Here is a 13,344-nt window from a genome sequence, read left to right as displayed (position 1 = left end):
GACATGCTGTGATGCGAGACTTGCTAGATCATCTGTTACTGCTACAGATGATCGCTTGCCAAGAAGAGACAAGGCAAGAAATATCACAGCCTCAGAAACAGTTGAGTAGAAAATACTGGCATTTCTGCTAGGGAGGAAGAATTTAAAAGCACCAGTCAACATGTGAAATGTCGGATTCTTTGAGTCTCGATCTTGCCTGGCTAGCAGGTGAGTGAGCAGAGAGTGTCCCTTGTACTCATGAGCCCAAGTACCAGGACAATAACTTAGAAAAAAGTCATCCCATTTTTGATGATCTTCTTTACTGTTTGTCCAGTCTCCTCTTGGGACTTGGTGACAGCTTCTCTGAGGCATTCTGGATCCCAGTGAAAACTCACTATCCCAAGAGGTGTGCCACCCTGCCTGGTTTTGAACACATGAGCTTGCTTCTTGTGCTGATCTTGCCATCTCTTTCCATCCAGCTCAGTGTACCCATGCCCCATTCTGAGCCAACTCTTACTTGCTTCCTTCCAAGACTAATCACTCTTGAATTAAAAATGAGTGAAATTCATGTCATAAATATTGTGAGCATGGTTAGGCCTTGTGTTGGAGCCACCCAGCCTGTCTCCATCAGCCTGTGTGTGCGTCTGGGCTTATCACCGCTTTCTGACTGGGTTTGCTTGTCCATCACAGCTGGAACAGAGCTTTTTGTGGAAGCAGCCCAGGGCCGAGTGTGGCACACTCTGCAGCTGGGCTTGGGTCGGAGCAGGGTTCCAAGGCAGAGCGAGCTGGGTGCAGGGTCCCTCAACCCGGCACATGTCAGCAAAGTGCTTCCTGCTAAAGCAGCTGGACAGCATTCCCCAGAAAGGCTTTGGCCCTATAAAGAAATGACATCAGTGTAGATTATTATTTGAGGTTTGTGATACCTCTGGGGTTCTTAGGCAGCAGATGCATATCCGCGCTGAGCGTTGCTGTTACAAATTCTGTACATGGCTGTGCAGTTGCACCCGGCGTGTGTGCCTCAGGCATGTGCTCTTTTACATTGGCAGCCACACTGACACGCGTCTCGGAGCTGCACGTAGTGTAAAATAACTGTTTCTTTTGCAGAATTGTTTTCTTTTGCTTTCTCATTTTAACTCAAGTGCTGTCTCAGAGGAGAGGATATATTCTTCCCCTGGGCTCCTCACAGTACCATGGCAAAGCACAGCTTATTTTTTTTGCTGACCAGGTGAGGCCCTTCGTGTTTCAAGATGCTTTCTCTTAGTGGGGTGTGGGGAAGCACTTTGCCTTCTGTGGAAGCCAGGAGCCTTTTCTGGCTTAGTGGGCACGAACCCACAAAGGGAATGTCTCTGCTCAGCATTCCTGTAGTGAGAATTTCAGCAACATTTTGAGAATTAGAAGGAAAAAGGCCTGAAGTTGGGGTGTGTCTCACAGGCTCTGACAATAGCTCCTGCCTCCCTGGAGATGATTATCAGCTTGTGAATATGCCCAACTCAAACAGCTCAAACCATCTGTTTCTAGACAAGAGGGAGTCTGCACATTATAGAAGGAACATGATTGTCTCAAAGGCAAGAATACTTGTATTTGGTAGCTTTACCTTAAAAGATGGCAAAGCTCATTCACAAGATACATGCCTCCAGTCCAGCCTAGAGAAACCAGGATCTATATAGCTCTCTATATATCTCAGTATACCTCTACTCACAGGAAAACTTGCTAATACGAAAATAGATAGAGGGGAGTTTCATGTTAGTCACACACCATGGAAGAATGTCGCACACTGGTCTCCCCTTCCACAGGAGGAGCTTGGTGGCCAAGGGCAGGTGGGTGATACAAGAACTCCTGCAAAGGAGAACAAACTTGAATGCTGTGAACAGTCTGATTTTTTTTTTTTTTTTTTTTTTTTTTTGGTCATAAATATTGCCAGTGCCTCTTACAGCCTTGGACAAGAATGTCCTGAAGGGACAAGGTACAAGCAGCACAGAGGAAGGGATGTGCTGGGCCAACAAGTGCAATACTCTGCTGTCTGGCTGCTGCAGCTTTCTCTGAGCCAGCTGCTTTTTTTTTTTTTTTTTTTTTTTTTTTTTCTCTTTTGCATTGATTTGTGGAAGTTACGTGACTGGAACTGCAGTGGAATTAGAGCTGGCTTGCACAGAACACCTTTAGAGAGACGTACGCCTCATTTACGGGCCCGCGCTCTGAAGGGCACAGGGATGCTCCAGGCCCTGTAAGGCCAAGTCCCATCAGCCGGGCAAGGAGAGTTTTCTTTCTCCTCCCCCAGACGTGGGCATTATTTGTATTAGTGTTAATAATTTGTGTTGTGTTTGCTAAATAACTGAGGTGAGCGACCTTCCTGGCCTTGGGAGTTGCATACCAAACCCATCACGTGAGATGGGGTCTGAAGACACCATAACTGTTAGAGAGGCCGGGAAGGGGGATTCCAGGGAACTGCTGCAAGCAGAAGGTGACAGCACGTTTCCAGAGGCTTCTCAAGGGCTGAGGGAAATCAGCTTTAGAGCCTTTCTGGGTCCCACTTCCTACAGCGGGGTTGTGGGCCACTTAGCAAAGCAAAACCCCATGTTTGTACAGCTTTGCTGTGTAAGTAGGGTGTTGTCCCCAGGGAGAGGTTCACTTCGCTTATAAAAAATCAATGCCTGAAGAGGGGCAAGCTGGCTGCCTCGGCTGTCTGACACAGGTGACCGGGAGCACTGGGGACAGAGGAAGAGGAAGGCAACCACAAAGAATGCCTCCCAAGGCCTGGGGTGGAATGTTCTCCAGGTTGACCCAGAGGATGGTTTGGATGCTGGAGGTGTTCTTCTCCCAGGCTGCAGCTGGGAGTGGGACTACGTGCATGGCCAGAGCCTGAGGAGACCTGCAAAGCCCCTGGAGGCACGTGGCCTCCCCCGCTGCCTTCTCCCTGCCACCCAAGGCCGAACCTTCAGGGTCTGGGGCAAGATGAATCTCAGCTTTGCACAGTGGGAGCAGCAGCAGGAAGGCCCAGTCCCCCTCCAGCATGTCTCATTGCACAGAAGCTGCTTTCCATTATGGAAAATGTCAGTGATATTAAAAAGATTATATATATCCATAATACTTGAAGGCCTGTCAGTGATTAAAATGGAAGGCAGAGGCCGGGAGAGAGGGGGTGGCACTGAAACAATCGAGAGACATGACTTATTTTGTCATGTCATCTGATGCCTCCCTCTCTGCCCTGGCCAGGCTCTGGGAGCTGTTCAGAGCAGGGGAAGAATCCACTCCAAATTTAGATCCTGGCAAGAAATATAAATAAATTAACAAACCCAAATTGCAGCCATGGCCTTGGGTACCAGAGAGAGAGGTTGAAGTGGGGAGGGTCGGCATCCCTCAGAGCTGCTTCTGAGCCCGGGGACGTTGATTTCTGTCTAAAAATAAGGGGGGGGGGGGAGGGAAATTTTTTTTAAAAAAAAGCCAAAGCAAGCAGCAGCAAGCAGGGCCTGGCTGGCTGCCAGCGAGGGGCAGTGACTGAGCATTTACAGCATCCCCGCCTCCCGCATGCGGCGGGGCAGGGGCTCGGCGCCGCATCCCCCGCGGCCGGTACCGCACCGCGCTGCACCGCACCGGGGGGGAGGGAACGGAGCTGGGGGGGGGGGGGGCGGCGGGATGTGAGCTGAGCGCTTCTGCCGGTGTCCGGGCGGGAGCCGGGGCCGGTGCCCGGGCGGCCCCGAAGGGGTTAAGCCGGGACCTGCCGCCGGGACCTGCCCAGCCAGCCCGGCAACTCGGCGGCGCGCAGCAGGCAGCGGGCGGGCTGCGGCCGCCTCCAGCCCGCTCCCACCGGCACCGGCCCCGGCCCCGGCCCCGGCCCCGGCACCGGCACCCCCACCCGCACCGCGCAGGTAAGCGGGGCTGCGCGCCCCTCGGCAGCCGGGCTGCGTAGGGGAGGAGGAGGAGGAGGAGGAGAGGGAAGAAGTGGGGGGGGTGGGGGGGGTGGAAGGGGGGGGTAGGGAGGAGGAGGAAGGTTCTGGACGCCGGAGCATCGCGGGTTGCGGCGGGCCGGGGGATGCCGGTTCCCGGCGGGCAGCTCCGGGGCGCGGCGCTGCCCGGGCCGGGCTGGGGGCCCCGCGGCGGGGGCAGCCCCCGGGCGGGCTGCGGGAACCGGCGGCGCGGCCGAGGGCTCTGCCGGGAGCCTTGCCCGGCCGCTCCCTCCGTGTCGGGCGCTGCTGGTGCCAGCCCTGCACCTGATTAGGGATGGAGAGGAGCTTTAATCCGCAACCCCCTCCCGCTCCCCCCCCATCCGGCCCTTCTGCCCTCTCCTCCTTCCCCCCCACCCCTTCCTGCTCCCCCTCCATGTTATTCCTCCTCGCTGCCCCCGCTTCGCCTCCTCAGTCCCCTGCGCTGGGCCGCGGGACGGTGGGGACCTGTCCCCGCACCCGCGTGTCCTTCTCCCACCTGGCAGCCTCTTGCTCAAGGTCACTGCAGTAATTCCATATGAGCTGCCGGGTGCTGCCGCCTTATCTCCCGCACAGCTTCTGTTTCACTCCCTTTATATTCCGGGGGGGTGGTGGTGGTGGGGGATAACGTGTTCGATAAACCCTGCTGCCTTTAAGACCGCTGGCAGGGCTCCAGCCGGGGCCACGCTCCCCTCACCCCCTCCCCAGCCCCTGCTTCCCATCTCTTCCCATGCAGACTTCCCGGGCCATCTCGTGGCAGGTGAAGTCCAACTGGGATCGGGTCTCTGGCCGGGACGAGCGGTGCTGGAGCCCGTCACGCTGGACCTGGGGTTTGTCCTGCCAGGAGACCTGTTGGAGGCAAGGAGGGGCCGTCCTGCCCCGGAGGAGGAGTGCCGGTGTTTGCTGGTGTTTGCCAGGCTGGTGGCACCTTTGGAAAACGTGACTTTATCTCCCGCTTGGGTGTTGGTGGAAAGCAGAGCGCAGAGCCAAGTCCCGGAGGACTTTGCTGCGTCGCTGCCCTTGTCCCGAAGGTGTTTCCGCACCAGGCGGGCAGCGGCGTGGCCGTCCGCACCGCGGGCTCTCCCGACGGGATCCAAAGGCCGCGTCGGCGGGCTGCATTGCGAAAGGGAATCGATACGGGGAAGCGTCTGGAGAGAAACTTCGGCCGCCCGAGAGCGTGGCGGTGCCAGGCTCCTCTCTGACTCACGGGGGACATTGCCGACGGAGCCGTGGGGCGCCCAGCTGCTGGCCCGCGGGAGCAGGAGGTGCTGGACCGGTCGCACGGGTTGTGTGGGAGCGTGGTGGGTGCTGTGTGTGGCTCGTGGGCATGTCGGCATGGCCCCGGCCCGGCTCCGGTGGGAGGGAGCGGTGTCCCGAGCCGGGACAGGGCTGGAGATGGTGCGATGGCTGCGGTCCGGGGAGGTACTGGCATCCGAGGTGGGTGGTAGGATGGTAATCACTGTCCGCAGGCGCTGCTGTGCCATGGAGATACTCCTCTGCCTGCGAGTGTTATCTCAGATGGGGAAAAAATTGCCAGTGAGTCTTGTTGCAGCCGCAGTGAGAGCTCTGGGAGCAGCCTGGCTCCCAGGCCCTGCGGTGCAGCCCTGCTGAGGGCAAGGCAGCTCCAGGCAGCCTCTGCCTCCTGGCTTTGCTTGGCCCTCTGACAAAACGAGGGTAAATGGTGTCTTCCCACCGTGCAGGGAGAAGGTGAGGATTAGGACTAGCACAGGGTAGGGGACAGAATTGTGATGGGCTCATACGAAGATGAGTTCACACTGACCCATGTCATTCTACATCCGTGTCGGGTGCAGCACGTCCCAAGCACGGGCCCTGCTCACCAGGCTGGTGCCAGGGCAGCTCCGGCCGCGCCGGCCCCTGCGGCCCCGGGCACAGAGAAGGCTCAGGCAGCTTGGGGTTTTTTGGGAGGGGGGGGGTTGAGTTACCCATCCTGCTCGCTGACCTTGCACTGAAGGTTAGCACCCCGAATTCGCCACGCCACGGCAGCTTCTGAACCTGCAGCCTCTTGCAGGAGCAAAATTACCGAGTTTGCTGGGAAAACCTACCCGAGCGGCTGCCAGTGCTGGTAAGTCGTGGCAGGCTCTGACTCACGGCAGGTTTTTGTTTTTGTGCGACTCATCCTCAGTGGCTCTGAGAGCCTTGGGGAGATGAGCAGGGCTGCGTGCACCTGCAGGTAGTGCGTCTGGGGGGTACAGGGGAGGCCCTGCCTGGCATGAGGGCTGGGGGGCCTCAAAGCAGCTTTGCTGGGACAGTTGGGGCTGAGGCAGCCAGGATCTGGAGGAGGGAGCTGCCATTTTCAGGTGGTTACTTTTAGAAGCAGAAGTGCAGGGTAAAATCTCCTCCAAATGTTGCTGAATCTGGAGCCAAATCTCTTGGCAGCTCTGCAGTGCTGGGTATCGGCTTGCTATGAGACTTTTTTCCCCCTGAGCATCCTTCGTGTCCTCGGGTTAGCGAGCGGTGGCAGCCCGGCAGGGTGCACCTGATGCCCCAACGGTGGGCGCTTCTACCTTGAGAAGTGTCCCAGGTGCCAGACGAGGGCTCTGGGGCCGGGTCGCGGTGGCTGGGGCGACGCTGACATTTCTGTGTCCTTGTTCCCCTCTGCAGGCGCCGGTGAGGCTGCGCCCGCGAGCGCTCATCCCTTCTCCACCGTCCCTGCCCGCCGCCGGCGGGTCTCCGGCACCGCGCAGCCATGACAACCTCGGCGTTGCGCCGGCAGGTGAAAAACATCGTGCACAACTACTCGGAGGCGGAGATCAAGGTGCGGGAGGCCACCTCCAACGATCCCTGGGGACCCCCCAGCTCCCTGATGTCAGAGATAGCCGACCTCACCTTCAACACGGTGGCTTTCGCTGAGGTCATGGGCATGATTTGGCGGCGGCTGAACGACAGTGGCAAGAACTGGCGTCACGTCTACAAAGCCCTCACCCTCCTGGACTACCTCATCAAAACCGGCTCCGAGAAGGTGACCCACCAGTGCCGGGAGAACCTCTACACCATCCAGACGCTGAAGGACTTCCAGTACGTGGACCGCGACGGCAAGGACCAGGGCATCAACATCCGGGAGAAGGTGAAGCAGGTGATGGCGCTGCTGAAGGACGAGGAGCGACTGAAGCAGGAGCGGGCGCACGCCTTGCAGACCAAGGAGCGCATGGCCCTCGAGGGCATGGGCAGCGGTAGCCACCAGGTCGCCTACGGTCGCCGCGCATCGCCCTACGGTGACGACTACGGCCGGGCGCGGGGCTCGCCCTCCTCCTTTAACTGTGAGTGTGGCTGGCGGCTCGCTTGGGCTCACCCGGGCTCGCTGCGGGTGGAGGCAGGCGTTTGCATTTTAGCTTGACCTGCCTGGTGCCCATCGCTCCCCTCTACCATTGCGGGGGGTGGTGGTGAAGCCCGTCTCTGTCCTGCATCCCTGGGCCAGTGGTGGACCCCAACAACGGTGGCAGCTGGCGGTGCCTTGAACCTTAAACCCACAGCTTGTTTGTGGTAGAGAGATCTAAGATAGGGCTATGTCCCCTGGGGAAGCCACACTGTGGATGGGGCCCTGGATGAGGCTGCTGCTCCCCAAAATACCCCAGTCCTGATTCCTCTCCTTCCCCTTTTCCTCCCAGCATCATCCTCGTCCCCACGGTTTGCCTCTGACCTAGAGCAAGCGAGGCCCCAGACGACGGGCGAGGAGGAGCTGCAGCTGCAGCTTGCGCTGGCCATGAGTCGGGAGGAGGCGGAGAAGGTAGGGTGGCTCTGCCCGCCCCGGGCCATGCGAAGCCGGGCATCTCCCTGCACCGTGCCTTGCCTGCGGGCACGGTGGGTCGTTATTCTGAGAGGAGGGAGGATTTTGGGGGCTGCTTCAGGCCGGTGCGTGCACCTGCAACTGCACCAGGCTGCTCGTGTTGTGCCTGGCATCCAAAATAGCCAGCAGACAGATCCCGGCCCACATCCCTGCTCCCCATCCTCGTACCGGCAGGAACAACAGCAGGCTGAGACCCCTCCAGCCTCCCAAACCTCAGAGGAAACTTGTAGGGGTCTTCTGGATTCATCGTGACACACCCCCCTGCCTCCCCAAACCTGGCTGCCCACTTTCATTCACTGAGGGCTTTTGGTCTAAGCTCCCCCATTTCTCTTGCCTTCCCGTGGAGGTTTTAGGATGCTTTGCCCAGCACTGTGGTTTATGTCATGGGGAGGGCGGGCCAGCAGCATCCCAGGGGCTGTGCACTGGGCTGGGGGCTCAGTGGGGCTGGGTGCTCCCTCCCACCGGCTGGTCCTGTCAAACTGGGCTAGAAGGAGCACTGGAAAACAGCACCAGGAGGAGCTGAGCAGGGATGCAGGCAGCAAGCGAGCTGCTGCCCCCAACTGTGAAAGCTTCCCCGGGGCTGACCCCTCTCCTATCTGCTGGCCATGGCCCCTTTTCCACCGGGGATGGCTTATTTGCACACTGCTGAGGTTGCCACCGACTGGCACGGCCCCTGCGGATACACGGGTACAGCCGGGCACACAAAGTCAGAGGGACACAGTGACCGAGGGGCTGCATGCCGGGGCTGGTGGGTGTCCCCCAGGGCTGGCACTGAGCACCGCCAGCTCGGTCCTGCTGGGTCAGGGGACATGCTTTGGAGACAGCGCTTGCCACTGCCCATCTTCCCCACCCGATGGAGGCTCTTTTGGAGACGGAGCGGAGCGTATATCCCTATTTTTGTCTTGGAATTGGAGTATTTATAGCTTCCACACACTGCTGTGATGAGCACTGTAGGAACACGCTCTTGAAAGCGTTGCCTGTTGGAGTCCATCTGGCCTGTGCACACGTGTGCATGCTTGCACACACTTTTACAGGCGCGCACACCCCCACCACCACCCTGGAGTCTCCATTCCCAGACTCAGCTGGTCTCATGCTGCTGGACAAGCGTCACAGGGCGGTGATCAGAGCTGCCACGGTGGCACGGGGACGGCCTCTCCACAAAACCTGCCTCAGGTCTGGGTGCTTTTCCTGCAGCAGAGCAGGGCCAGGCAGGATTTCTGAACTGAGGCTGGTTGGTATCGCAAATCCTCCTCCCCAGCAGGCTGACAGGGTGAGGGGATGCCTAATTGATCGCCCTTCCTCTGCCAATTCCATCCGAGTCCCAAAAAACCTGTGAGAGATGCTGGCTGCCTAATTTAGGGTCGTCCCAGCCTCAATGCAGAGGCAGGTGATGGGGCAGGGGAAGGAGCTGGGGCAGTGGCCACAGGGGAGCCTGAGCAGGAGTGGGTTTGGGAGCACAGGGGCACCGGGCTGGGGGTCCGCAGGAAAAGCCAGCTGGATGGGCACAGAGATGCTGTGCAGGCAGGCGAGGGGCCGCAGGACAGATGGTGACAAGGACGGGGACCTCCAAGCAGTCCCTTGAGCTGAGGGCAAGCTGAAATGTCACCCAATTTCCTCTGTTGGCAGAAGCCACTTCCTCCAATTTCCAGTACAGATGAAGAAAGGCAATTGCAGCTAGCGCTCGCGCTGAGCAAAGAGGAGCACGAGAAGGTACCTGTGCCCTGCAGCCCCAGGCACTCCTCTCTCCTTGCACTTGGGCTTCTTTCTGGGGTGCCGGAGCTCAAAATGCCGCCTTGCTCCAGTGCCTGCTTTGCTTTTGCTGCTCTGGGCTCTCTGCTGAGCACTCTCCCGGTGGGCTCGGCCCCAGAGGAGCTGTCTGCTCAGATGCTGGGACTTCTCGGTGATGCGGTGGCAGCTTCTGTGCTGGGTCTGTCTCCTGGAGAAGGTGCTGGCTGCAGGGTTGCTGAGCTCATGGGCCTCGTCCCTTGTCCCACAGGAGGTGAGGGCTTGGCAAGGAGAGAACTCCCTGCTGCAGAGAGCTGTGGAGGAGACTGCCCAGAGCAGGGAGGAAGAGGAGGAAGAAGATAAGATGAAGAAAAGCCAGGTACAGCACTGGGGGCCTGGATGGCCGCACAGCCAGCCTCGGGCTCTGGGGAAATCCTGCAGGTCTGCCCTGGGCTTCTCTTACCTCTTTATTGCCTTTCTGTTTGCAGTCCTCTATCCTGGAGCTGGCAGATATATTTGGGCCGGCGCCAGCCCCCCCCAGCCACACATCCACCGACCCGTGGGATATGCCAGGTGGGGACAACTCGCCGGCTGCCAAAGCTTGGGACAGCGGCAGAAACCTCTCCCTTGCTTCTATCCCTCCCCAATCCCCAGCAGCTCAAAAGTAAGACCTCTTGCTTCTCCTCCCTCCACTGCCTGGTCTGCTGCATGCGTGGGTGGTGCTGCTGGAAGCTGTGGTCCCCTGGGCACATCCCCTCAGCATCCCCCTGTGCCCTGCACTGTTCCCCCCTTCCACAGCTTCCCTTTTTCTTTCAGATATGAAACCCAAAGTGGAACCAGCAGCCTCTGCCTGGGCCGGTGCGGCTGACCCCTGGGTGCCGGTCCCGGCCACTGGCGGGGAGCCCCTCTCCCAGGCGAGTGCCTCGTCCCAGCAAACCTCCGCCGGGCCCTGGGATTTCCCCCCTGGTACCACTACAGCCTCTGACCCTTGGGGGAAGGCACCCTTGTCTTCTGGCTTCCCTCCTGCGGACCCCTGGGTGGCAGCATCCCCTCCCACCCAGGTCTCTGGTTCTACACCAGCTGCTGACCCTTGGGCTGCCGTGGCCGACCAACCTCCTAACCCTGGTAAGAGGCTCAATCGGTGTTTTGGCTTTGCTGTGGACCGTGGGCGACGTTGGCCATCGCTGCCCTCCTGCGAGTGGGCAGCCTGGGGTGCTCCCCCCACTTTTTCCCACACCCAGCTCTGCAAACACCCCCTCCGTGCTCTCCTGCCTGGCAGCAAGACCTCTACTCACCCCTCTGCAGCCTGAGGACTTTAAGAAACTTTTAGGCTTTATCTCTGCACAGAATAGGCTGCTTTAATTAACATGGCACATTTAATGGAGCCCTCATGTGGGAGCAGATAGCAGCCACCACACTGCTCCAGCAGCGGGGTGACAGCGTGTCCCCCCCAGTGATACCTGTCCATTTGCTCACCCCAAACCAGCCCTATGTGCCTTGTCGGGACGGGACTGTTGCTGCTCACAGGTGCCACGTTGCAGATGGGGAAGCGGTTGGAGGAGCAGCCTGTGTTTCAGAGCTCAACGCCACTCTCGGTTCCTCCTCGGTGCTTCCTCCAGCCCCACGGAGGTCCCGTGTTCGTTGCCCTCAGTTTTGGTCCCTGGGGAGGAGAGCAGAATCTGGCCCGGGGGCCAGTACTGGTTGTTAACGCATTCTTGCAGACCCATCCCAGAACGGAAGGGCTGTGCGGGGGCTGCCTTGGTCTGCAATGACCCCCAATGGTCTGGCTCGTCTTAGCCCCCTGCCCAGGCCAGTGCACATTCCTGACCCCCAGCCCTGTGCCCCCCCACCACACTCCCTCCTCTCTGTCTCCTTGCAGGCAGCTGCCCCTGCCTCTCTCCTGCCCGTACACCTCCTGCCTCTCCCCTCCCTGTTTGCTCCCCTCCTTGAGTCTCACCTCTTCCCCCCAGCTACAGGGGGGAATGCTTTCGACCCATTTGCAAAGCCACCCGAGCCAGCCGAGCTGCCGGAGCAGGAGCCCTTGCAGCCACCCTCCTCGGCCAAGTCCAACAGCCCCGTCGGTAAGACGTGGGGGAGCGGGCAGGGGCTGATTTGGGCAGGGGGGACACGATGACCTGTCCCTGGCCGTTGCAGGGAGGCAGCTCCAGGGCTGGCCGGGCTGTGCGTGGCTGCTTGCTGGCGTGGCCAAAGCTTGTTCCCACTTGCAACCACGCGTGCCATGGGCTTGAGCTGCCCCATAGCCGAGGCCCTGTGTGCACCCATGTCCCCAGCCTCGCGGGGAGCTCGGGCACACCGTGTCACAGCCTCAGCCCCACCGCATTGAGCCGTGACCTGGGGTGAGGTGTGCTGTTAGCCGCCTCGTGCAGTAACGGGGAGGGGGGGGACACCACCACCCTCGGTGTCTCCCAGCTGGCTCACGCTGCTCATCTCCCCCCTCCCCGCCCCAGAGCTGGACCCCTTCAGCGACCTGTTCCCCAGCACCAGGCAGGACGGGGCGAAGAGCTTCGACCTCGCCAACCTGGCCGAGTCCCTGCCTGAATCTGGCAAGGAGCGGAAGGACTGTAAAACCCCTGAGGCCTTCCTCGGCCCCGCCGCCTCCTCCTTGGTCAACCTGGACTCCCTGGTCGCCCCTGCACCGGCCTCCAAGACGCGCAACCCCTTTCTCTCGGGTAGGTGCTGGTGCCACGCTGTGAGCTGGGGGCTTCCCTGGGCTGTTTGGGGGAGGAAGAGGAGGAGGAGGCGTGCCGGGGGGGTGGGGGTGGCATGGCTGCTCTGACGTGTCCCGTCCCCTCCTTCTAGGCCTGAGCACGCCATCCCCCACCAACCCCTTCAGCCTCGCCGAGCAGCCCAAGCCGACGCTCAACCAGATGCGGACCAGCTCGCCGGTGCCCGGCTTGCCCGCGGGCCTCCCCGCCAACTCCATGACCTACAGCGCGTCCCTGCCGCTGCCCCTCAGCAGCGTCCCCGCCGCCGCCGCCGCCCTCCCTGCCTCCGCCAGTGCCTTCCCGCAGGCCGGCACCTTCCCTGAACTCCCCAGCAACTTGCCGCAGCCTTTACTGCCGCTGAGCGGCCCCCCAGCCCCGCCGTCCGCTCCGGGGGGGCTCAACCCCTTTCTCTGAATCCTCTGGACGTGTAGACTCTCACCCCTTCCCCGGCTGTTACAAATCCCCCCCGGCCAAGACCTTGGCGGGGGGGACGGCGGTTTGCTAGCTCCAAGGGAGGGTGCCCCCCACACCAGCCCCCTCCCCGTGCCCGCTGGCTGGGGGGCAGCCAGCATGAGCCCCCCTGTGCTTGACAAGCAAGAGGGGACCCCCTTCCCCAGCGACGACCAGAGCCGAGAGCGGTTTAGGGGTGATGGTGGGGTCCATCCTAAGGGCTTCTTGGTTTGGGGGGGGCTCCGGTGCAGCGGGCTGGGCTGGTGCATGGGGGCTCACTGCTGGATAGGGCCCCCGGGGCAAGGGGGCTTTGCCCCGGCACCTGCAGGGAGCTGGGGCAGCGCTGGGGCCGGGGGGGGGGGGGGAGGGGGTTGTGTGTGGAACTGGGGGTCCCGTCGCCCCTCGCCGTGCTCCCCACGCCGGGGCTGGTTTGCTGCCACCCCCCCCCCCCCACCTCCTCTCCGGCCGCTCCCCACCTCTCCCGCCCGCCCCTCGCCCCCTTTCCCGCTCGTTGTCCCCCCCCCCACATCCCCACGCCGGAGCCTCCCCAGGGAGCCGCGGGCAGGGCCCCCCCGGGGGGGCAGCCGCCTCCTCGCCCGCTCGCTGGGCCCCGCTGCGGGACATGGGGGGGGGGGTGTTTGGGGGGGGGGGGTGTGATGGCGGGGGGCGCCGGTGCTTCGGCGCTGCTGGAGAGCGGCGGCTCCGGGCTGGCTGTGAGACAATAAAATGCTCTGACGGACCC

At 60.9% G+C, this 13,344-nt stretch overlaps 1 protein-coding gene and 1 long non-coding RNA gene across 5 annotated transcripts; one reads left to right on the top strand and one right to left on the bottom strand.

Annotated features, from left to right (window-relative positions):
- Positions 1 to 20: 20 nt before the first annotated feature.
- Positions 21 to 4,466, bottom strand: LOC122154427. The gene is made up of 2 exons (XR_006166352.1): positions 4,396 to 4,466; positions 21 to 853 (listed from the first exon to the last, which is right to left on the bottom strand). It is a non-coding gene; the product is annotated as an uncharacterized LOC122154427 (long non-coding RNA).
- On the top strand, positions 3,578 to 13,341 carry EPN3 (epsin 3). Of its 4 annotated transcripts, none has more exons than XM_042802797.1 (10): positions 3,578 to 3,842; positions 6,519 to 7,174; positions 7,523 to 7,641; positions 9,328 to 9,411; positions 9,698 to 9,805; positions 9,915 to 9,999; positions 10,243 to 10,551; positions 11,397 to 11,507; positions 11,895 to 12,116; positions 12,247 to 13,341. In XM_042802797.1, the coding sequence occupies exons 2-10, from the start codon at positions 6,604 to 6,606 to the stop codon at positions 12,564 to 12,566; spliced, it is 1,929 nt and encodes a 642-aa protein (XP_042658731.1). In that variant the 5' UTR covers positions 3,578 to 3,842; positions 6,519 to 6,603; the 3' UTR covers positions 12,567 to 13,341. The 4 variants fall into 4 exon arrangements, with proteins under 4 accessions (XP_042658731.1, XP_032858439.1, XP_032858437.1 ...); XM_033002546.2 differs by lacking the exon at positions 3,578 to 3,842 and adding an exon at positions 4,712 to 5,161; XM_033002548.2 differs by lacking the exons at positions 3,578 to 3,842; positions 11,397 to 11,507 and adding an exon at positions 4,706 to 5,161.
- Positions 13,342 to 13,344: the final 3 nt, after the last annotated feature.

Source organism: Tyto alba, unplaced genomic scaffold (genome assembly GCF_018691265.1).
Source record: "Tyto alba isolate M040663 unplaced genomic scaffold, T.alba_DEE_v4.0 Super-Scaffold_39, whole genome shotgun sequence".
NCBI lineage: Eukaryota > Metazoa > Chordata > Aves > Strigiformes > Tytonidae > Tyto > Tyto alba.
The sequence above is the reverse complement of the archived record's forward strand: the minus strand, read 5'-3'. Positions and strand labels throughout refer to the sequence as shown.

Excerpts from the sequence above, each read along its gene's own strand:
- EPN3 (XM_042802797.1), top strand. The coding sequence starts at position 6,604 with ATGACAACCTCGGCGTTGCGCCGGCAGGTGAAAAACATCGTGCACAAC. Across the intron at positions 10,552-11,396 it reads CGACCAACCTCCTAACCCTG|CTACAGGGGGGAATGCTTTC; the intron begins GTAAGAGGCTCA and ends TCTTCCCCCCAG. Across the intron at positions 12,117-12,246 it reads GCGCAACCCCTTTCTCTCGG|GCCTGAGCACGCCATCCCCC; the intron begins GTAGGTGCTGGT and ends CCCTCCTTCTAG.